At 39.5% G+C, this 21687-nt stretch overlaps 10 protein-coding genes and 2 non-coding genes across 12 annotated transcripts; 3 read left to right on the top strand and 9 right to left on the bottom strand.

The window, feature by feature from the left end:
- Positions 1-285: 285 nt before the first annotated feature.
- pyp1 (protein tyrosine phosphatase Pyp1) lies at positions 286-1944 on the bottom strand (the record flags this gene model as incomplete). Its single annotated transcript, XM_056182754.1, has 1 exon — positions 286-1944. The coding sequence occupies one exon, from the start codon at positions 1942-1944 to the stop codon at positions 286-288; it is 1659 nt and encodes a 552-aa protein (XP_056038436.1).
- A 2192-nt stretch (positions 1945-4136) lies between these two features.
- Positions 4137-4813, top strand: SOMG_03966 (uncharacterized protein; the record flags this gene model as incomplete). The annotated part of the gene is made up of 3 exons (XM_056182753.1): positions 4137-4269; positions 4367-4582; positions 4632-4813. 3 exons carry the CDS (start codon positions 4137-4139, stop codon positions 4811-4813), a joined length of 531 nt encoding a protein of 176 aa, XP_056038437.1.
- A 724-nt stretch (positions 4814-5537) lies between these two features.
- On the bottom strand, positions 5538-6688 carry hgh1 (chaperone for translation factor EF2, Armadillo-type fold, Hgh1; the record flags this gene model as incomplete). The annotated part of the gene is made up of 3 exons (XM_056182752.1): positions 5538-5637; positions 5680-6632; positions 6671-6688. 3 exons carry the CDS (start codon positions 6686-6688, stop codon positions 5538-5540), a joined length of 1071 nt encoding a protein of 356 aa, XP_056038438.1.
- A 345-nt stretch (positions 6689-7033) lies between these two features.
- On the bottom strand, positions 7034-10366 carry lrs1 (cytoplasmic leucine-tRNA ligase Lrs1; the record flags this gene model as incomplete). Its single annotated transcript, XM_056182751.1, has 1 exon — positions 7034-10366. The coding sequence occupies one exon, from the start codon at positions 10364-10366 to the stop codon at positions 7034-7036; it is 3333 nt and encodes a 1110-aa protein (XP_056038439.1).
- Positions 10367-10759: 393 nt separating this feature from the next.
- Positions 10760-10838, top strand: snR56. The gene has a single exon (XR_008803707.1). It is a non-coding gene; the product is annotated as a small nucleolar RNA snR56 (predicted) (small nucleolar RNA).
- Positions 10839-11107: 269 nt separating this feature from the next.
- aif1 (mitochondrial inner membrane anchored oxidoreductase Aif1) lies at positions 11108-13082 on the bottom strand (the record flags this gene model as incomplete). Its single annotated transcript, XM_056182750.1, has 2 exons — positions 11108-12633; positions 12785-13082. 2 exons carry the CDS (start codon positions 13080-13082, stop codon positions 11108-11110), a joined length of 1824 nt encoding a protein of 607 aa, XP_056038432.1.
- A 928-nt stretch (positions 13083-14010) lies between these two features.
- On the bottom strand, positions 14011-15477 carry SOMG_03962 (translation elongation factor EF-1 gamma subunit; the record flags this gene model as incomplete). Its single annotated transcript, XM_056182749.1, has 2 exons — positions 14011-15002; positions 15261-15477. 2 exons carry the CDS (start codon positions 15475-15477, stop codon positions 14011-14013), a joined length of 1209 nt encoding a protein of 402 aa, XP_056038433.1.
- On the bottom strand, positions 15073-15153 carry snoR38. The gene has a single exon (XR_008803706.1). It is a non-coding gene; the product is annotated as a small nucleolar RNA snR38 (predicted) (small nucleolar RNA).
- Positions 15478-15913: 436 nt separating the features above from the next.
- On the bottom strand, positions 15914-16726 carry mrps9 (mitochondrial ribosomal protein subunit S9; the record flags this gene model as incomplete). Its single annotated transcript, XM_056182748.1, has 1 exon — positions 15914-16726. One exon carries the CDS (start codon positions 16724-16726, stop codon positions 15914-15916), a length of 813 nt encoding a protein of 270 aa, XP_056038434.1.
- A 563-nt stretch (positions 16727-17289) lies between these two features.
- On the bottom strand, positions 17290-18744 carry cbf5 (pseudouridine synthase Cbf5; the record flags this gene model as incomplete). The annotated part of the gene is made up of 1 exon (XM_056182747.1): positions 17290-18744. The coding sequence occupies one exon, from the start codon at positions 18742-18744 to the stop codon at positions 17290-17292; it is 1455 nt and encodes a 484-aa protein (XP_056038435.1).
- An 892-nt stretch (positions 18745-19636) lies between these two features.
- Positions 19637-20068, top strand: cam2 (myosin I light chain Cam2; the record flags this gene model as incomplete). The annotated part of the gene is made up of 1 exon (XM_056182746.1): positions 19637-20068. One exon carries the CDS (start codon positions 19637-19639, stop codon positions 20066-20068), a length of 432 nt encoding a protein of 143 aa, XP_056037639.1.
- A 352-nt stretch (positions 20069-20420) lies between these two features.
- On the bottom strand, positions 20421-21543 carry SOMG_03958 (splicing protein, NSRP1-like protein; the record flags this gene model as incomplete). Its single annotated transcript, XM_056182745.1, has 2 exons — positions 20421-21298; positions 21342-21543. 2 exons carry the CDS (start codon positions 21541-21543, stop codon positions 20421-20423), a joined length of 1080 nt encoding a protein of 359 aa, XP_056038766.1.
- Positions 21544-21687: the final 144 nt, after the last annotated feature.

The raw sequence follows: 21687 nt of genomic DNA, 5'->3' as shown, positions 1-21687 counted from the left end.
ATAAAATACACTAGAGAATGAAGGTTACATATATTCACCCATCTAAACACCAAAAACGAAACTCTGAGGATACAATCATTATATTAAACTCAAACTATACATGTAGAAAACATTAAAAAAAAAAAAAAGAAAAATCAAAAATGTGCATAATTAAGTCCTTCCTTTACACACGGACACCTAAAGCGTTGAGGTAAATGATCAAAGATGAATTTAAATGTAAGAGAACGGACGGGACACCATGGGTAGAAATCATTATTTTTTGTTTTAAAACCGCCAACCGTGAATTTATGAATTCAGTTTTGATAAAACTGGGAAATTTGTGTTGTTACTCTTCAAGAGATCAATTACGTCATAAATAAATTTAAACTGGGTAAAACTTTGGACCATTTTCATGCGCTGATTTCGTATGTAATCAATGTGTTGAAATACAACATCTTCTGAAATTTCTGTACCGAGGGAAAAGTTTCTTAAAGATTCATCAGGGAGTCGTAAAAGGGTATCCAACACTATAAACGTTCCCGTACGACCAACACCGGCAGAACAATGTACAATCAAAGGACCAGTACGATCATACGAATTAACAAATTTTAGAAAATTAATCATCAAAGAAATTCTTTCGGGTGAATTACAATCGGACCAGTTTTCATACTGAAAATGGTTTATTTCTTTTGAGCCTGTGGAACCTTCCCGTTTAATATCAAGCTTTCTTAAAATACAACCGCTAGCATTAATCCTTTTTGTTTCCAAAAGCGTCACTGTATATAAGCCGTATGTATGCTGAGAAAGGACACCATCCTGAGGCCAATAAGGAACAGACATTTCACGACCCGCTTCATAAAACGAGCCAAGCATGACGACGGATCCAAAATCTTCGAAATGGTCCCAAGTCATTTCCCAAAAATCTTCCAGAGACAGAGCAAGAGAAGCTTGGCAAGCGATATAATTTGCGGTATTTGTATTCACATAGGAAGCGTTAATATAATCCTTCCCTTGATTGGAGTCTTTGTGTTTTAAGTGAACGCGAGTTAAGTTAAATGGTACAATGTCCGAATACCTATTCTTTTTATAGGTAAAATTCGACAGGGAATCGACAGTGCACCATTTGGAATCCTTATCTGCACAAGAAGCCAAACGTTGTTGCTCACGAAACTCCAAATTGGAGAATTTTTCATACAAAATAGAGACGTTAGGGTTCGTGAACGCATCTGGAATGCTATGAAGAGAGGGCGTTTGGAGAGGGGCATTAATTTGAGACTTTTCAGGCATGGGGCAAAAGAACTTGTTTATTGAAGACATGTTCTTTTTCTCTTTGGGTCGAGGTATACTGGAAAAATAATCATCACCCTCGCTTGACAAAGATATAGGAGCGGTTTGAGGAACAGAAAAGCTTAATTTTGATTTCATGCCGGTGTTAATACCCATTTTATTTGTAATGGGAACTTTATCAATTAAATCAGGAAAAGCATTCGCAAGACGGTTGTAGTCGAGATCCAAAATGCCAAACGAACCTGAAAAGCCATCCTTTTTGAGTTTTTCGCCAATAATTTCGGCAATTGCGATATGACTTGAAATCCAAGCAGGAAGACAAACAAAGATACAGGCAAGATCTTTCCAATTTTGGGTACGATCGCAGGCTTCGTCAGCATAGTGAAGAGTGCTGATAATTCGCGAACCGCTAAAGGCAGGACGCTTTATGAGGGTGGCGGGAAGAGTAAGATTACAGGAACCTTTTAAGCGGCTTCTTGAAAAATCCGAAAGAGGACGCAGATCTAAAATTAATGTGTCGTCTTGTTTAACCGCATTCCTATAGTAATCGGGCAGTCTGCAGGAACGAGTGACATATTTGCTGGTAGACTGGTAACTCTTGGGCAAAATGGCCGTACAAGAACCAGACGGAGTTGTCGGGTGAAGCGTAGCTGTTTCGGAACTTTGAAAAGAAGACATTTCTGTAATTTTATCAAGGATAAAATTCAAGCGTATATTAAAAAGGCAACAGAAATAGGAAAGATCGTGAAATTAGGTTGAAAATAAGAAGAATCTGTAAAGGAACTCTTTAAGATATCTACCACTAGGAAGGAAAGAGGTTTATACAAACAAAAGGCAATGCTTTACACCCTGGATATACAATCTCTGTAGGATTATAGAAACAAAGAATGATGCGGAATTAAAAGTTACACAAACTAGCAGATTTGTGATGTATTAAAAAAAGAAACGAAAAGGGGGTAACCAAAAAAAGAATTGAGGAAACAAAATTGGTAAGGAACGATATCAGTAAAAGGAAGAATAACAAGGTAGAAATGAGTAAGAAACAATCAGGTTCCTGTAAACAAAAAAAAAAAAGAAAAAACAAGAAATAAGTCCCAATGAACTGAATGCACAAAGAAAGTAGGGAAAAAAAGGATAGGGCGAGATGGGAAAAAAGGTTTAAAAAATAAAAAAGAAAATTAAAGAGAAAGAAACCAAACCAAGTAACGTTCTTTATCGATAAACACCAAGGATATGAATATGAATGAAAAAAAATAAAAGAAAAAGCAAAGGTATTTCCAGATAACCAAGTTGAATGTCAAATTAAGAATCAAACCAAGTAGAAGTTTAATAAGGAACAAATGAAGTATGTGTTTTAGCAATTACTCATTGTATCCTGAAATAGAAGGGAAAAGTTAAATGAAAGAAAGAAACCCAACGGAAATGTTGCCATCAAACGTGATTAGAATGAAAATGAAAGCCACCTGGGACGTTTCTATACAAATAGTAAAGAAACCCAAGAAATGATCCTAAACGCGACGAAATTGAGAATTAACTCAACAAAGAAGCAAAAAACCAGTGATATACAAAAGCTCTCGAGAGCTACTAGAAAAGAAATAGAAAATTCTTCAATTTGAATTAAAAATTTCAAGAAGAAAACGCAGCTGGTTTTGGTTTTGGAAGAAAGAAAAATCCAAAACGAAAAGAAGAGTTTCGCTTCACAACGCAGTCCACCGATCAACGGTAAATAGAAGCGAGACAGCACCACGTAACAAGTCACAAGGAGCAAGGAGCAACGTTTGTCGAAAATCTTAGAAGCACGAGCTTCGGTTTGTGTTCAATAAAACGAGAATGGGCTATAAAATAGCTAAATCTAAAAGGCTAATGAGTGGGCGATGGTCCAATAAAAAAAGGAATTTGCATCAAAAATTAGTGGCAATAGATTTGATTGGAAACCAAATTAAATTAGATCATAGGTGACAAGGGGGGTTCGGTAAAGGAGGCGGCAAAAAAGAGCAAAAAAGAGCAAAAAAAGAGAGCCAAAGAAAGATTTTTTTACTGTCAAGAAACGACACTGAAAAGGCCATTTATAGACTGTAGAAAATGTGAAGTCGGAAAGGAGACCGCCTAAAAAAGGTATCAGTCTGAAAACAAAGTTTGAAACAAGATTCTGTTAGTTATGTCATAAGTGATGTCATTTTACGTTGTGCAAGTGCGTCATCTTAGGCTCGACGAGACTCAATGACGAAATGAGGCTGGCAAGGCCCGCTAGACGTCATGTTGTAGGAGAGGGGACGAGGCAGGAAAGCGTGTGGGAGTGCGACGAAATGTAAATAAACAAAGGATTTATCCGATGAAAATTAAAGGTAAATAAAGAAAAGGGAGTAAATAAACAAGAATAGTAGAAAGAGAGTGATTAAGAATATTTAGGAAAGAAAGTGTGTGTGTTTTTTCTTTTATTTCTTTTGTGTTCGTTAGGGATGTGCTATGGTTTAAATTTGAAAGGTTAAAAAAAAAAATTGGAAAGAAACCTGTTTTCTGTTGCAAAACGGTTAACGTAAGTTTGAAATAAATGACTTTTGTCTCCTCAAAATAAAGACAAAAACAATTTACCAACCTTTTCATCTGGTTCTTTTCTGTATAAAGGAACCATGTCAAGTAACAGATACCGTAAATCACATAAATTTTATTATGTACGCGTTTGGATAATTTTGGAGATTCGTTTTGTACTCTGATATTCTCCTAAAGAATAGACTGACAAGTGACACTCTTAGTAGCTGACTCTCAAAGTCAAAGAACCCGTCCTTGAATGTTGATGCAAGGTCTCCACCGTCTCTGCTGGGGATTCTGTTGATGATTCTACTGCCGAGTCCTGTCCATAACCTCTCATCATGAGAAACAAATATACAAGTTTACAAAAGCATCCTGACAATTGGCATTCATTCGATGACAATGAAAACAACATAGGTGAATACCTCGAACCCAGTGTCTCTGAAGAAAAAATACCACCTCCTCCCTATTCAGGTAAGAAAAATGCGCTTCCTTAATAAAAAGGTTTTTTTCGGAATTGGAAATGCTGTTGTTTTTGAAAGCATTGCAGACGAATTCTAATTCTATTTAGAGACATTGAAAACTTCCCATGAAACACAAGAATATGATGAAGAGAATGTTCCAGCAAACCCTCCCTCTCCTTGCTACATCAAACTGCCAATTTGTATTGCGGCATTTCTCCTATTGACTCTGCCCTGCATGATCATGGCACGGTTCATGGATCCTTCCACTTACCTAGCTGGATTTTTCTTTGTATACTGTGCATCTCTTTCCTGGATCCTATATGGTAAGAAAGATTGCAACTTGATGTTTGTATGCATTCACTAATTCCACAGTGACTTATGAAGCATGGACCAAGATTTTCAAGGAAGTTATGGGAAACATCGCGAGTGGCATAGAGACAGGCGTTCATTGCTCTCTGCGTGGCATTTGGTCTGCCTTTCTTTCTAGCAAAAAAGGCATCAAGGAAGCTGTGGTGACTATTGTTTGTGAAACCAAGAAAGCTACAAGAAGCTAGTCTGTTTCTCCCCCTGCAGAACGCGTGTCGACGTTGCTTTCGTATCTTAATTATGCTTCTCTAGAGACCATCCTGGCTCATTGCACCTTCAAATTCCATTAAAGAGTATGTTTTCTTGGTCGTTCCCATTGACGAGGAAAGTGCATTTTTTCCTTCTTCTTACATAACATAACATAAAAAACAAACAAAATATTTTATTTTCTCTCCCCATTACTTTCTCGTAATTCACCAAGGAAGTGTTCTTTCCAATTCATCCGTGACCACTATTAACATTTTCCCATTTCAACAAAGAACAACTCTGGAAGAAATGGACTATCTTGCCAAATTGTACCTACCAGTACGGACCAAGAATCGATCTCTATTAACTGCAACTTTTCGCGGATATCGATGCCTTTCGGTGGACCCTTTTAACAGGCCCTGCTGGCCATATTTTCATAACAAAATACCAATTTCGTTAGATCCATTTTCATATCCCTCCCGTATCCACATTAAGTGTGCAGATCTGCGACAAGCCGTTCTAAACAAACCAAAAAACCATATGTAAAAAAAAAGTTGTGTCCAAGTAAATGTTATTAAATTATAACTTTACATTACCCTTTTATTCTGGACGAGTGCTTACTTCTATTTGTGCTCCCACAGTCCAAAAGTTTATTCATTTTTGTCAAAACCTAATAATAACCACATTTCCCAACCGGTTTCCTCGCTTTTCAAAAAGAATATATATCTAATCGACTTCTATAATAGCGTCTTCCTCGTCAGGTGGGTTTTCAGTAGCTTTTTCTACTTCTTCAGTAGCTTCATCACGGACGAGCAACTGAACCAATCTGTCATAGTTAGCCAAAAATGTCCCAAAGATTTATACTTACTGATCACAAAGGGCTTGAAGATCCTCGTCCTCAACGTGAAGATGCAGTTCACGAATAATAGGATACACTTTGCGACTTCTCAAGTGTTCTCTTCCTTCATGGGTTGCACAAAGCAAAATTAAAGATTCGACATGCGTTTTCATTATAAACATATCAGGTTCACGCTTCTTGTCATCGGGAAGCAATTGCAATTCATCAAACATGCCCTCCATATCTTCTTCATCCAAGTCTTCTGGACCAGCCAAGGGAAGGAAAAGATAGGGAAGCAAATTTACGCCTTCTTCGTCCATAAGCGTTTTGTGAAAAGGTGCATCAAAGCAAATATTTTTTATGATAGCTGATACACCTGTGCGCCGCAACATAGAGTTATGTTCCGTAAAGACAATCAATTTAGACACAGGATAAACATTGTCATATTCTTGGATTGTAGTGAAATACTTCCTTCCTTTTTCAAAACGAGTCATATCTGCAAACACATTGGCAAGGAAGTCAAAGTTCGCATATTTATTTATACCATGATTTGTTCCCTTTACAAAAAGGTCCATCAATTGATCAATAATATTTCTACTAAGAGAAAACTCGCGAAGAGGAACCTTCATGTCTAAGATGCGAACAAAATCTTCCTCCTTAGCTAAATTGCACAGAACCATACATGACAAATCGGCGAGACCGTGCACAGGATTAGTGATAATGCCAAAAACAAGATTTAGAAATTCCTCGTCCATCAAAACTCTCCGAACTGAGGCATTCTGAGATACGTTTACCAACGCGGTAATGGCTTGGCTAGCAATCTGCGGTTTATCCTTCAATAAAGCCTTCAAATCCTTCACAGGTTCACAGTTATTGTTAAACCAAATATCAAATTGAGGGCTATTCCTTGCAGTATAAGGGAGTAAATGCTGAGTAGCCAGCATTCTCACCTGTGGATTCTGATCATGCAAAAATCCTGCTAACTAACTTTGTGAGTAGATATTCTACAATTTTTGCCTACCTCTTTTAATTCCGACATATTTAATTGTAATAACACAGTAAATTATACCAACCTTCCCTTGGATTTTGGAAATGCAAAGTTCTCGAAAATTTTGCACCTGGTACGAATGGGTTATCAAGGTAAAACCAATAAGTAAAAATCCAAGTACATCAATTCATGATCTTATAAGATATAGTTTAGGAAATTGAACTTTTAGTACATAGTACTAAGATGTTAGATCTTCTATCTAGTGTTTAATAATCTACAACTCATTACAAAAACATAGACCAAATCTAGTACAACAAAACAAACAGCTATTATTAACTCCTATCTATACCAAATACCAGAGCATGTATGCAACTCTTTTTAAGAGATTTAAATTTATTAAGCAGTAACGTTTTCAAACAAAAAGGTGGGTTGTCCAGGAACGGCATTTGCAAAATTGGCAGCAATTTCAATTGTAGTACCAGCTTCGGGACCGCTTTCGACAAGTCCAGTAATGGGAGCAGAATCATCGGTACGCTTTTGGATATGAATAATGCGTAGCTCCTTGATACCGACATTGCCAATTAAATAGGGCTTAACTTCCTGCAAAACGTCGAGCTCATTGAATCCTAACTCACGACTGAAAATAGATGATGCAGCAACGTGTTCACCACGGTTGATAACCGATTGTTTGAATTGTTGAATAAAGGGCATAGCAACCTTCATAGCCTTCTTGTCGACATTGGAGATAATAGCCTTATCATCAAATTTATTTTCGGCTTCGTTGTAAAATTTTTGGAGTAAAGAAACGTATTGAGCTTGCCATTCAGGAAACTGATCAGCAACGAAGATACTCAAACGCTTAGGCTTAGAAGGATCAAAAAGCATACCCTTGCCCTTCCTTTGACGTTTTAATTGACCAGCTTCAGCTTCACGGATAACTTTAGTCAAGGTACGAACGTATTGCAAAGAGTTTGAGAGAGCAGTGTTCACAGCCTTAGAAGCACGAGGGAATCTACCAGATACGTGAATGCTGCTAGGCTTTTTAAGAACAGCGAGCCAGAGCTGTTCACTCCAGTGGGGAGTGAAGGGAGCAAGCATCAAGACTTGAATTTCGATCCAGCGCAAAACAAGATCTCTATGCATCCCACGCTCAGCCGTAACTTCACGATACCAATCACGAGCATTCTGGAGATCGTAAAAGGAGTTCTTCAAAGCAACCTTGTAAGAAGTAGCGTTATAAGCTTCATATGCATACTCAATCAATTGGTTTATCTCATTATCAAAAACACTGTCATGGAAGTTATAAGGGCCAGAGCGCAATTCGTCTGCCTTCTCAACCATTTCACGGCACCAGGCTTCCTGAGTAAAGAGACGCAAAATGGCAGAATTAGCCATAGCTTCCTCAAAGTTAGCGTCATCCACAGTATCACCAGCGTCAGCCAAAGCTAAACGGGTAGCATCAGCACCAAATTTCTTGGAAGCTTCGTGTAAAGTCATAAAGTTTCCTGTAGACTTGGACATCTTTTCACCGTTCATAAGAAGGTGACCATTGGCACGAATACCCTTGGGCCAGTATTTTTCGTCAAATATGGCAGTATGTGTGTAAAGACAAAAAGTCAAGTGGTTAGGTACCAAATCTTTACCAGAAACACGAATGTCAAATGGATAAAAGTATTGAAATTCGCGGCGAAGCTTGAATAAAGCCTCATCGGTAATAGATGTATTAGTAGGCTTAGCACCGTCACGAAAAACATAATCCCACACTTCAGGTGTCATTTCTTCGGGTTTAAGGTTCAAAGCCCCTGGAACGCTTCCGTTAGGAGCACCTTGAAGCAAGTGGGCAATGGTATAGAAAGCCATGTAAATTGTAGAGTCAGTCAAACTCTCAACCAAAAATTGAGGATCCCATGGTAAGCGTGAACCCAAACCATAAGAACGAGCACAAGCCCACTGAGAGAGCCAATCCAAGTTCTTCTTGAAGCCATTACGGACCTCAGGGGAGAAAGTGTTCAAACGTTCTAAAGCGACTTCGGTAATTGCCTTCCAGCTAGCCTCACCATAGTTCAAAAACCATTGGTCACACAAGGCAACAATGCAGTCATCACCACTACGGCTAATGACTTGTCCCTCTGGTTCGTTGTAAACAAAAGCCAGGCTTTGCTTAATCAAATCTTGGCGAACCTTGGGCTTAGCAACCTCGACCTTTTCGCCATTGTAATCACCGATAATCATAACTCCGTGATAGAAATCCTCCTTATAAGCCAATTCCTTTGCTTCAGCCAATTGCTTAACATCCTTGGGGCTTTGGATTTTCAGCTTCTTACATAAGAATTCGGCAGTCAGGTCACCAAAAGAAGGTGTACGGATGATAGGAACAGCGTCATACTTCATCCAGTCTGGGTTCAAGTGATAAAATTCAGCTTTCTTACGGAGTTCAGTAAGAGTAGCATAATCATCAGGAGAGCCACTAGGGACAGATGTAACGACACCAGTACCCTTGGTTGGTAAAACACTTTCCATAGGTAAGACATAAACCTCACGATAAACAGACAAAGGAGCATTGATACGAGCTCCAACGAGCTGTTGTCCCTTAATAGTACCAAGCTCTTTGACAACACCGCGTTCACGCAAAAGACCTTGGAAGGCCATGTTGCTAGCGGCTCTACGGGTACAGATGTACAGTTCTCCGGGGACAAGGCCCTCATAAATACCGTAAGTCAAGCTGGGACCAACAAAGCAATTTGTTTGACCGTACATAGTTTCGGGACGAAGGGTGGCTGCAATCATGAAGACCTTGTTAATTGATAAATCAATGGAAGTTAAAGCTTCATGGGCAGCATCAGGGAAGTTCAAAACTTGCATCTTAAGTCCTGTGTACTCCTGAGGGCCTACACCTTCACCACTTTTACGGTCATGATCCATGCAAGGCTGGCCATCTTTAATAGAATATACTGTATAACGTTCACCAAACTTAATTTTGCCAGCGTTATGTAAATGGTTAACTTGCCAACGAACAAATGAGTCATAGTAAGGGTTCGCGTCAGTAGTAATGAAAGAACGGCGCCAGTCAATGCCTAGACCAAAACCAGTGCAGTCTCTACGACACAAGGGAGGGAAGTATTCAAGCCAGTACTTGGCATCAGCAAACTTGCTAATTTCCTGACGAGGAACGCCTAGAGATTCCATAATTTGGAATTGGTACTTGACGGCAGCTGTCTTAGCAGCAGCCTTACTCTTTTTACCGCTATGCTTAGTGACGTCCTCATTTTTGGCGGTTTCTTGGTTGGGACCAACAACATGCTCTTGTTCCTCTGGAATAACGAAATTAGGACCAAAGATTTCCATTTCGCGGGAGAGCTTATCAGCACTAGCGCAGATGGGCATACCAGTGCAGTGGAAACCCATGGGAAAAAGAACGCGCTTTCCCTGTAGACGTTCGAAAGCACAGGCAAACTCAACCTTAGATAAGGTGAAAGCATGGCCAAGGTGAAGGCTTCCGTTCATATAAGGGTATGGCATGTTACCAAAGAATTTTGGATATTTTTCGCGCAATTCTTCAGGAGTCATGTCCTCTAAAGGTGCGTTTGCTTCAAACACCTTTTCATTTTCCCATTTCTTTTGATACTCCTTTTCCCATCCAATAAGTGTATCACGCTTAGTTGTGTTTTCCAACTTCAACGTCGCGGTTTTGTTTTCTAACTGTTCGACAGTTGCATCGGTTGCTGCCATCCTGGACACTTACAGAACGTAAAGTTCAAATTGAATTTTCAGAACAATCGTTCCTCCTATTTGTTTACAAGCAAAGCTGCTAATTCCGGCGTTTTGCTTGTCAAACAATTATTTGGTATTTGGCAAGTTTCGTCTTACGAGTAGCAACTCTGCGAAAACAAGTGGTAACAAGATGCCTCAATAGATTACAATCTCGGTTGGACTGCGTTATCGAAATCACAGATGGCTAGCAAACCTGCTTATAAGCGAAAAACAGTCACAAATCGAAACAATATTAGCTATAAATTTGAGCTTTATGTTTACTTCATTTTCAGTATGCTATGTTCTGTATCAGGAACGAGATGTTTTAATAAACTAATGGTATGTTTATTTATATAAGAAAAAGATTTCTTTGAATGATGAAAAAATATTTACAGACCTGTTCTGATGCCTTTTGGTGTTTGAGGATAACCTTATATTGCCTTTTTTCTGAAGATTTCTTTCTCTTCATTTCTTGTTGGATTTCAAATTTTATTAACACTATACAGATGATAGAACAATGAATGGCATTTGCAAAAGGTCTTTAGAATAGTTTTGGTGAAGATAATGATTCACTGTTTATACTAGTAAATAAAAATTAATGTGATGTGAATTATGTTTGTAGTGGATGTGTTTGAACTTTCAATTTGATATAAAACGTAATATCATTAAGAAGCATAAGGCATAACTAAAAGGATCGTATCATGCGAAGAAGCAGTTTATTTACAGTCCAATGGAACAAACATCAAATCCTTCCTTCAACTGGGATTTGGTTGGCATGCTTCCTGTAAGGAAAAGACGAGAGCATTGAGAAACAGTGGGATCCTTCATGATGCTGCTGACACCAACGACTTTTTCTCCTTTAGTATAAAACATTGCAAACTTGTAATCGGGAACTGATCCTTGAACCACGATATCGTCAAAGCCTTCTGCGGCGTTGTTTCCACAGTATCTGATTTGCTTGCCCTGTGCAGACCAGAAGAAGGGAGTAAAGGATTTGGTGGTGTATTCAGCGTTTTCGCCAAGTAGAATGTGATTTGCAGCAACGCGACCGGTATTTCCAGCAACGTCCCAATGCTCGATACGTGTGTTTCCATTCTCAGGTAATCCTGCATAAGGGGCATGAGCGATATCACCAACGGCATACACGTCGTCAAGACCTTCGACGCGGCAGTTCTTGTCTACCTTTACTCCTCCGTCTTTTTCAAGCTGAACATGGTCTGCTATGTAGCTCAAATTGGGTTTGACACCAACTGCCAATACAACAACCTCGGCGGGTATGATTTCGCCATCCTTGAGAACAACCTTGTCCACAATGGAAGGGTCGGCTGAGGACTTCTGGGCCTCCTTTATGGAATTCTCCAAGAAAAAGTGGATATTGTTCTGTTCGTGTAATGCTTTAATGGCATTACCCATTTCTTTGCCCATGATTTTTTCAAAAGGTGCGGACTCCATTCCGACAACAGAAACATTATGATCCTTCAAAGCAACGGCAAGTTCGAGTCCAATAAAACTACTTCCAATGATAGCAATGTCCTTCTTCTTGCCGGATTCGTTTGTTGCAGATGCCAACTTGGTGGCATCTGCCAGGGAACGAAGACAATAAACGTTGGAGGCATCGAGGCCGGGAAGGGGAAATTTGTTGGCTTCACCACCAGTAGCTAAAATAAGCTTTGAGTAGTCCAAGGATTCGTTTTCTCCAAAGTGGACAGTTTTTGCCTTAGGATCTATTTTGTTTACATTAGACTTGAAACGGAATTCAATGTCTAGGTCATCATAATATTCTTTGGAACGTAAAGCAATTTTCGAATGGTCATGAAGTAACGTTTTCGACAGTTTGGGTCTGTCATAGGGAGTCACATCTTCACGGGTGAGAACGGTGATTCTTCCTTTATAGTTACGTTCACGCAGGTACTCTGCAGCTACAGAAGCTCCTTTGCCCCCGCCTACAATGCATACGTGGGGAGCAGCGGCTTGAGTTTGGACGCTTCCTTTTTCGTAAACCTCGGCGGCCTTGTTTCTCCAACAACCCGCGGGCTGCAAAAACTTGGAACCACCATCGCCCTGATCTTCCACCTCAATGAAAAGACGGCCATCTTCCGCCGACGAAATTGGAAACGTACGTAACCCTGCAATGGCTGGTGAATCTTCGACGTCTCCTGTTGCACTGTCGAAGCAAGCACCGTGCCAAGGGCACACGATTCTACCGTTCGAAGTCACAGCGCCGTTGACCAAAGGAGCACCATAATCTAATCATTGGTATTTGTTAGTATCGTATAAAATAGCAGGAAACAATGAAAAAGTCCAGGAAATTGCTTGTATGTCTTGACCACATTCAGATTACTTAAACAAGCCTGACTTGTTTCAAGCCACAAATAAATTCCTATCTTGATTACATACGTGAACATTTTCCAGCAGTAGCAAAGTATTGGTTTTTTGCTCGAACTAAAAGAACATTAAATGCAGTACCCAGCACTTTGGCTTCTGTTTTTGTTCCATTCTTAGCGACGGTAGTGCGGTCAAAATCCAATTCGTATTGTCGGCCTTGTACGCCTTTTCCTTGCTTTCCAACTAAATTGCTCATGCTGAATTTTCGTCTCTGAATCAAAAGTTGTAATGGTTGTACCAACGATCTCGCTTTTGAGTATCCTGAACTGTATAGTGGTTGGAATTTGGTAAATTTCAATAGTCCTTGCATTTCTTAAATCATCATTTTATACCGGAACAATTTCAATTGTTGCGTTTGACACTAGTACGCCATGTTAAATGCTGAAAGATCTATTTACATTATGCAACCCAAACGTAACCATTTCCAGCTCGTACTTCACCTTGATGTCAGGCTTTCCTTTCTCTTGACTTTCTTTGGTTCCGTCTATGTTAACACTCGAATTTCAATGAGTTTTATTGGAATTCGCTCTTTTCTTAGGCAATGCTTCTCAACCGGTAATTGAAGTAAGAATTCATCCACTCACCCACTAAATAAAGAAAGGAAAAGAACGAAATGTTAGCAGGGAATTATGAAGAAATAAATCAATGTTTATAAAACAACTTATTCATATACACAGGATCAGAAATTAAAGAATATGTTTGACCTAATTCCAAGAAAGAAAAGTGACTCTTTCATCCATCATCCATTCCAAGTCCTTCTATACATGATTTTGCTTAAAACTTATAAACCAAACCAAACCAAACCAAATTTTAAAAATGCTGCTTTGCTTGTATGCTTTTGCTTTTGTTCATCTTATTCTCTCATTTTCTTGTATCTCTTTACCTCATTACGGTATGTATGCTGCTACACCATGCTACAAAAATCAACCTCACTTTTTTATCCTTCAATAAACAATATTAAATTCCATTTCTGAAATATGACTTCAAATGACATTTCTACTAGTTCGTTTCCTTGTGCATTTCATTTCTAAACTATGCACATGTTGTAGAAACACAACTTCTGAATCGCACAACAGCTAGCTGTTCCTCCTTCACGCACATTACCACCACACAATATCATCGGTAAGAACTTCACGCGGAAATGCAACTTGATCCATCTTTTCAGAACTGCCAAAAATTAACATATCTTTTCCTTAAAATACAATTGAAACAAAAAACTCGATTCGGGTTTCGTCTGCTTACTTGCAGACCTTGCCATCGGCAACTTCACGGCCGAACATAGGCTTGTCCCAAGACCAGGCGTCTTCAATGAAGGCCTTGTCCTCTGGCTTGGAAACGTCAAGCTTGCTGAAGCTGTAAGATTCCCAGTCAGGAGCAACCTCAAACGCAGGGACGTGATCTTGACCCTTGATTACGAAGGCACCAGTGATGGTGTTGTCTCCGTTCTCACCAATGACCAAGCAGCAGCCAAAGATGAACTTACGAGAAGCTTCAAGTCTTTGGAAGAAACCACCAATTAAGTTGCAAGTCATAAAGACGGCTTGCTTCAAATCTTCAGGGTAGGCGTAGTCAATCTTCCAAACAGAGTAGTTCTCGGGATCAAAGTGTTCAAAAAACCAAGGAAGAGAGCCAGTACGGGTGTCTTGGTTGGTATAAACACGCTTGAATTCCTCAATGTTCAACTCACCATTGGGGAGAGCAGCAAGAGGGTGCTTAGGCTTAGGAGCGGGAGCGGCGGCTTCGGCGGGCTTTTGCTCCTTCTTGGGTTCTTCTTTAGGCTTGGGTTCTTCCTTAGCCTTGGGCTTAGGGATCTCGGGCATCTTCTCAACAAAACTGAGAGGTCCAATGATGCTGTCCAAACCACATTGGTGGTACATGGTGCTGTAGTAGCGTTGGACATGAGCGTACTTGGCTAATTCGCTCTTGGTAAGAACAAAACGAATGACACAGCTCAAAGAGTTGACAGCAAAGACATCAGCCAAAGTGAGACGAGAGCCAACGAGGTAGGTCTTGTCAGCAAGCAATTCGTTCAAAACAGTCAATTCAGCAGCGACAGAGGCTTGAGCTTGCTTCTCAACATTAGCGTTGTAGGGTCCAATCAAACGGCCAAGAGTCCAGGGAAGTCCAGCACTTGCAAACTCGGTGTTGAAGTAAGAGACATATTGGAAGATCTTGGCCTTTTCTTCAGCAGCTTGACCAAGGAGAACACCGGTCTTATCAAAAGAAGCAACTAAAAAAGTTAGTAAAAAGTCCAATATAAACTTAAAAAGTGTTTTTTAAGGAAAACAAAAAAGTTTTTACGCATGTTCAGATTTACCATTCTCAACACTATTTTTTAGACAGGGATAACTGTAAAAAAATTATTCTCATCATAAAACAAAACTTCTCGGAATCTTCCAAAAATTTTGCTCGCGCAAAAACTTTTCGTTTTCTTCGGTTTTCATCACCGATTTACTTAAAAAGAGACTTTAAACACGTGTTTACTTACAATAAAGTGCAATAGCAATGGCTTGAGAAAGCAAGTAACCGTCTTGACCAACGAAAACGGGAACCTTCTTCTGAGGGAATTTGGCAGCGAGGTCAGCTGGGAAATCGCCAAAGGCAACTTCCTTGTTGTCTACCTTAATACCGGCGACAGCGGCGGTAGACATAGCAGTAGCCACGCGAAAAGAGAGAGTATTTCCGTAGACAGTACCGACAGACATGGTGGTAGTTGTGTGGTAAAAAAAAAAAGGGAAAAGTCCTTTAAATAAAACTTTTATGGTGCAAAAGTTGACACAAATTTTAGTTGTTGTGGCAACGCGAAAAAGTAGTAAATAAACACTCGGAAAATAAAAAAAGGAAAAAAAAGAAATAGATGTTGTATGAGGGAGAAAAGGAAAATGAAGAGTTTTAGTGCAGAAAAAAACTCACAAAAATGAAATTCTGCATTATTTGAATAGTGCATGACAATTTTTTCATAGTAATGAAAACAGAGGTGAAATTTGAACAAGTCCAAGAAGAGGGTGAATAAATTCATGATAGCGGCACATTTTCTTTCCTCTTGTTATGACAAAGAGGAAAAGGGAGAGGGGAAATGATCAGAGAAAACGTGTTGTAGTGTAGGTATAAGTAGGGAGGAACTGAATAAAAAGAGCCGCTTTAACGCTTGACCCAGGTATACTTCTTTCTTGCCTTTGGTTGTCCAGTCTTTTTCCGTTCCACCTTTCGCTTATCATTTTCGACGCAACCGGCTTCACGAAGAGGACCTTCTAGGAAAATATTGTGAATCTTCAAGGCTTTTGATACTGCTGAATGGATAGCTCCGCTCTGACCGGTCGGCCCACCGCCGTGGACGACCATCCAAACATTGTATTTAGTAAGAGTGTTGGTAGCCACCAAAGGATATAGGGCATGTCGTCGATGTGCAAGGCGTTGAAAGTATGAGGCCAGGGGAAAACCGTTGACGAACACTTCTCCAGTCCCACGAATAATCTTCACTGTTGCTTTACTACTTTTGCGTCTTCCTGTTGCCATAACTAGGCCTTTTTCGTCAGGCATAACCTTCCTCTGATTCTGAAGTCCCTGGGTAGAAGGACGAGTAAATCTATCAATCACTTGTTGAATCGATCCAGTTCTAAAAGATGGAGAAATCTTATTCAGAGAATCAAGAAGTTCAACAATCCTTCTATAGCCCACTCTCGACGTTTTTGGATCTGAAAAGTCGTTTTGATATTGCCGTAATGTTTTCCATTGTATTTCGGGGGTTACTTCCGCGTATATTTTCGGAGCATACTTTAGGAGATCTTCCAAATACAAACAAACTTCATTAAAACGCGCGTTCGACGTAAAATACGATGAGCTTTCCGGAACAAGATGAAACCCTCGAAAGTTCCATTTTGGAGTCAATGGCAGGGCCACCGGGTATTTAGGAAGTCTTGGGAAACCCTTTATGCGAGTCAATGCTTGGAACATTTGACTAAGCCTTCACAATTTTAGATCTGAAAGAAAGATGATTGCTGCTCCTGCCAAGTCGTTCGTAAAGTGCGTAAATAGCACCTTCCATATATAGGGGAGTCTACCGCTACACGCTAAATGGATGTATAGATGTGCTCCGACTGAAATGAATGATGCCTTCTTGAGTTGTAGAAATGAAAAACTAAAGAATAAAAGAATTTAATATGGCTTATTGACAAGAATTATCTTTCTTGTCGTTCGTTTGATCATATTCTCTACGCCCTTCGCAAAGGATGCCAAGTATAATATCCAAAAACTTTCAAATATTGTTATTATAACTAGTGAATAGGTTTAACTCAAATGTTTCTTTTTTAATAAGTCAAAAGGAGCATAAGAAACACAAAAGATCCTCGTGATCTTGACAAAACAGAAAAGCTATAGAAGGAGAAGTTTTTTCACCATTAAACTTACATCGCTAGAAAGATTGTAAAAGCGAATTTTCCAAAAAAGACCCCTAAACCAAACAATATAGAATTAACAATTCTTGTACGTGATTGAAAATTCACGCTCCTTCAGCAACTTTACTCTGACTTTTTCTTTTCCTTTTTGTCTTTCTTCTCCTTCTTCTCTTTCTTGTCTTCTTTCTTTTCCTTCTTTTCCTTCTTTTCTTCCTTCTTCCGTCTTTTTTCCTCCTTCTTGGCAGCGTCATCGTCTTCAGATTCAGACTTGCGCTTCTTAGAAGACTCGTCCTTCTTCTCGGCATCAGCTTCAACGGCAGGAGCATGCTCAGGAACAGCCTCGGGAACTGGAGTTGGGGCAGCCACTGCAGTAGCAGCAGGAGCATTAGGGTCGTTGTAGTCAATGTAGCTCTTGGACCATTCGGAAGGGGTATTTTCGTTGGGACGGCCAAACTTGTCAAGCTTACCATCCTTCTTCATACTCTTCTTCTTCATGCTTTGAGGACCAAGACCCCAACGTCTGGGATAAAGATCACGTTCCATGATGCAACGCTTCACCTTGGCAACAACGCCATGGTCGCAAGTCGAAAGCTCAACAGTAGACATTTGAGCAATACCGACAGCAATAGCTTCACCCTTAGTGGTCATAAGGACAACTTCCTCGTTTACTTCGATGCCAGACTCATAGCGGAGAAGGCCAGGAATCATCAACTTGGCACCGTAGCAAACAGCGTTCACAGCACTGTCTTTAACGACAACACGCTTATAGCCAACAAGGAGAGACTCCAAGGGGCGAATGACACGACGCAAGTAAGATTCATCACGAGTGTTGTCATAAACCCATTGGGCATCTAAGATATCGTGCATGGTAATGATGTCGTCGTTTTCAGACAAACAACCAGAACGGACACGACGAAGTTCTTGCATATGAGCACCAACACCAAGCAAAAGACCAAGGTGAACACAAAGGGTACGCATGTACGTACCAGCTTCACAGCTGGCCCAAAAGATGGCAAGATTTCTATCTTCGTCAAATTCAACCAACTTGGATTCGTAAATGCTACGGATACGCAATTGACGCTTAACAGCGGAAATTAAAGGAGGACGCTGGAACAAGGCACCGGTGAGGGTCTCGATAGAGGAAGCAAGCTTGCGCTCGTTCTCGATAGCATCGTGAAGACGCAAAATACAGACGTACTCCTTACCAGCGCTTTGTTGGGATTTTACAAGACGAGTGGCGCGGTCATTGCAAATAATCAAGCAACCAGTGACCTTGGGATCCAAAGTACCACTGTGGCCAGTCTTCTCGACACGAAGAATTTTTTTCACCCAGGCGACAACTTCGTGAGAAGATGGATTTGCTGGCTTGTCCAGATTCATCACACCAGAGGAGACATAGTCAGCAATTGGGCGCTTTAAAGGGTTGCTACCACAAGGGATAGGAGTATAATGGCCAGTACGGACAAGAAGCTTGTCAAAGTTTTTCAACAGCAAAGGCCATTCTTCAGTGTTGATTTTGCTAGCCGAAATGGCTTCGGGCTGGATCTTAAATTCAGTCTCTGATTTCGATTCTGCCATTTTACTATCGAAATGATGGTAAAATCGGGTTCTTTAATGTATCTGTCCTAAGACCAGCGATGTTGGCAGGCGTCAGAAAATATTTCGTCGTTGTAAGGTCGTGACTACCATGGTCAACACGGACGCATTGTTCCTCGCTATTTAAATTTCCGAAATTGCTTTCTGCGGAATTGTGTTTTACGAGAAATAGAATCTTCTTTAATTACTGCGTTAGTAAATAAACGAGTTTCTTTTAGAAAAAGGAATTTTTTTTAATTAGGGCATTTCAAGACGTCTTTTCCTTTTCATATTGTTTTAGGGATTCTAATATTTTGTTATTGAAGTGGTAGAATGTGGGTTCAATAAATCTCTGCATAGTATTGTATGGGATTTACGATGCAAGGATCACAGTGCGATCTTTCCCTCTGCAAAAATTCAAAAAACTTCTAATGGATGCTTGCTTTATTATTCAAAATTGCTAGTCCCTTTCATACTAGTTTGTTCAATCGTTACTATTGAAATTGTTGAGCATTTCCTTCAATTCCCTCATTTTACAGCGTACCGAAAGAAAAATACCAACAAAAGACTTCTCTAAATTTTGAACTGCTCTATATTATTAGTAAATACATTCCTTTCTACTTGTTTTACCTGTAAATACACCATTTAAATAGAAGTAAAGTTCCGTGTTTGTTTACACCTCTCATATATGTTACCTTGATTGGGTATTTTCGTCACCTTCGTACCTTGCTCTCAACTAGCGCCAGAAACTTATAGCTTTCTTCTAAACAGTAGAAACAGAAAGTGTTACCTATTCAAAGAGCTTGATCGGATTTCCTTTACGTTCTTATTTATATATCGCGTTTCCAGATTCAGGAACTTGAAATTTAGTCGTAATAAGTATACGAATAGAAAGATGGCTCCTTCAAAAGAACAGATGGATGAAATGAAAGAGGCATTTACCCTATATGATATTGATAGAGATGGACTTATTCCCTCAAGCCATGTGGGCTCCGTACTAAGAAGCTTGGGTATCAATGTTTCAGATGCTGAATTAACAAAGTTATCCAGCGAGATCGGTGACGCTATTGATGAAAAGAAGTTTATAAATTTTGCTAAATTAAAATTAAACGAGACTGAATCTGAAGAAGAATTTGTGAAAGCTTTTACTGTCTTTGATGCGGACAATAGCGGTTACATCGAAACTGCCAAATTTGCCGAGTACATGATGACCTTAGGAGAAAAGTTACCTGAGCATGAAGTCCAGCTGATGGTCCAGGAAGCTGATCCTACTAATTCAGGTAGTTTCAATTATCACGAATTCGTGCAACGCATCATGGCTAAGTAAAAACCAAAAATCTCCTTGGTGCGTGTCTTACTGATCTAGGCTTGCATTCGTTTTTACTTTTCCTTCGTTATAAACTTGTCTTTTTACCTTAAATTCTTCCGTGTGCGATTGATTGCATATTTATATTTATATGAATTATGAACTTTTCTTTATGCTATCTGTCCCTTTGCTTTTCTTATTGGCAATTAATTATGTTTCCATATCACCTTTTTAATTTTTTGAAATGTATACTTTGTGTAGATGATTATAATTCCTTGTTTTAACCTTTTTAACATTTCAAGCAATAACCTAAATTGACACAGGAATCCTGTAGTTTTGTAATATATAAAAGAAATGGTTTGGTATATACTCTTTATGAATCGCCTTCTGATTTGGCAGCTTCGCGTTTTCTTTTTAAATATCTCTCGCGGGCAGACAAAACTTGATCTTGGCTCGTTGTCTTTGGCGTATGAGATTTCAATGCAATTTCTCTTCGCTTTTCTTCTTCTTTTTCCTTCTTTAACTTTTGTTCCTCCTCGTACTTTCGTTTTTGTTCTCCAACTTGCTCCAAAGAGTAAATATCTTTCGATCCTTTAAGATTATGTCTGCTCTTTCTTGGTTCATATTCAAAAGCCCCTTGATTTCGACGTGGCCCATCAGTAGGGACACGAGACGCTGGTAAAGACGATTTCGTAGTCGGAGGTTTTGGGATATTCAAACCGGCTGAAAGTACATGCCTCTGATCAATAATTTCATTATTGTCGTTCAATTCAAGAGATTTATCCGCCTTTTGAGTCTCCAACAAAGAAGCTTTGTTGGATTTCTCTTCGCTAATATTCTGTTGCTGGCTGGAGGTTTGTGATGCAGTGCTTTGCATTGCTTTTTCATGCTCCTTCTCTTGTTGCTCGAGCATACTAGCATAAAAGTCTTTCATACCACCACCACGGGAATTTTTAGCTTGTAACTCCTCCTCTTCTCTTCTCTTATCCTCAATTTCTTTTTCCATTTCTTCACGGTGCAACTTATAACTGCCTGTGACGAACTTTTCAGACCCATCATTACCTTCTGACTCTCGTTGTTTTTGCAGCGCTCGCTCACGAGCAATCAACATATCTCTTTTTCTAGTTTTAGCTGATTCAATAAGCTTTTCCATATATTTTGGGCGTCGCTCTTGTGCTTCCTCCCTTCTTAATTCCTGTTGTTCTCGCTCAGCACTCTTCATAGAATCATAATATTCATCGTAACCATAAACTGCGTTGCCAATTAGTAAAATGAAATGATAACTTGCACATACCTGAAGCATCGCTCTCTGTAGTTTCTTTCCTTTCAGGCTTCTCTACTGGAACCGCTTGAACAGCCTGAAAAGTGGAAGGCTGCACAGCTTCTTCGTCAGAAGAATCTTCTTCCTCTTCCATAAAGTTTATTCTAGCATTTTTGTTCCCTTGATTGGGCTTTTTCATTAAATTCAGCCCATAATGAAAACCTGAATGTGACATATTGGAATGAATCAAAAATAAGATTTGGTAGCTCTTGTTTTACCTGAAACAAAACCTTTTGAACAAGAGAAAAATAATAAATAAAAGAATTAGATATAAATTCCTTACTGGGAGCTTTTAAGAAATTTGTACGCGAAAGTTGTA

This window comes from Schizosaccharomyces osmophilus, chromosome 2, assembly GCF_027921745.1.
Source record: "Schizosaccharomyces osmophilus chromosome 2, complete sequence".
Taxonomy (NCBI): Eukaryota; Fungi; Ascomycota; class Schizosaccharomycetes; order Schizosaccharomycetales; family Schizosaccharomycetaceae; genus Schizosaccharomyces; species Schizosaccharomyces osmophilus.
Note: the sequence above shows the minus strand (reverse complement) of the source record. Positions and strands in the feature narration are given on the sequence as shown.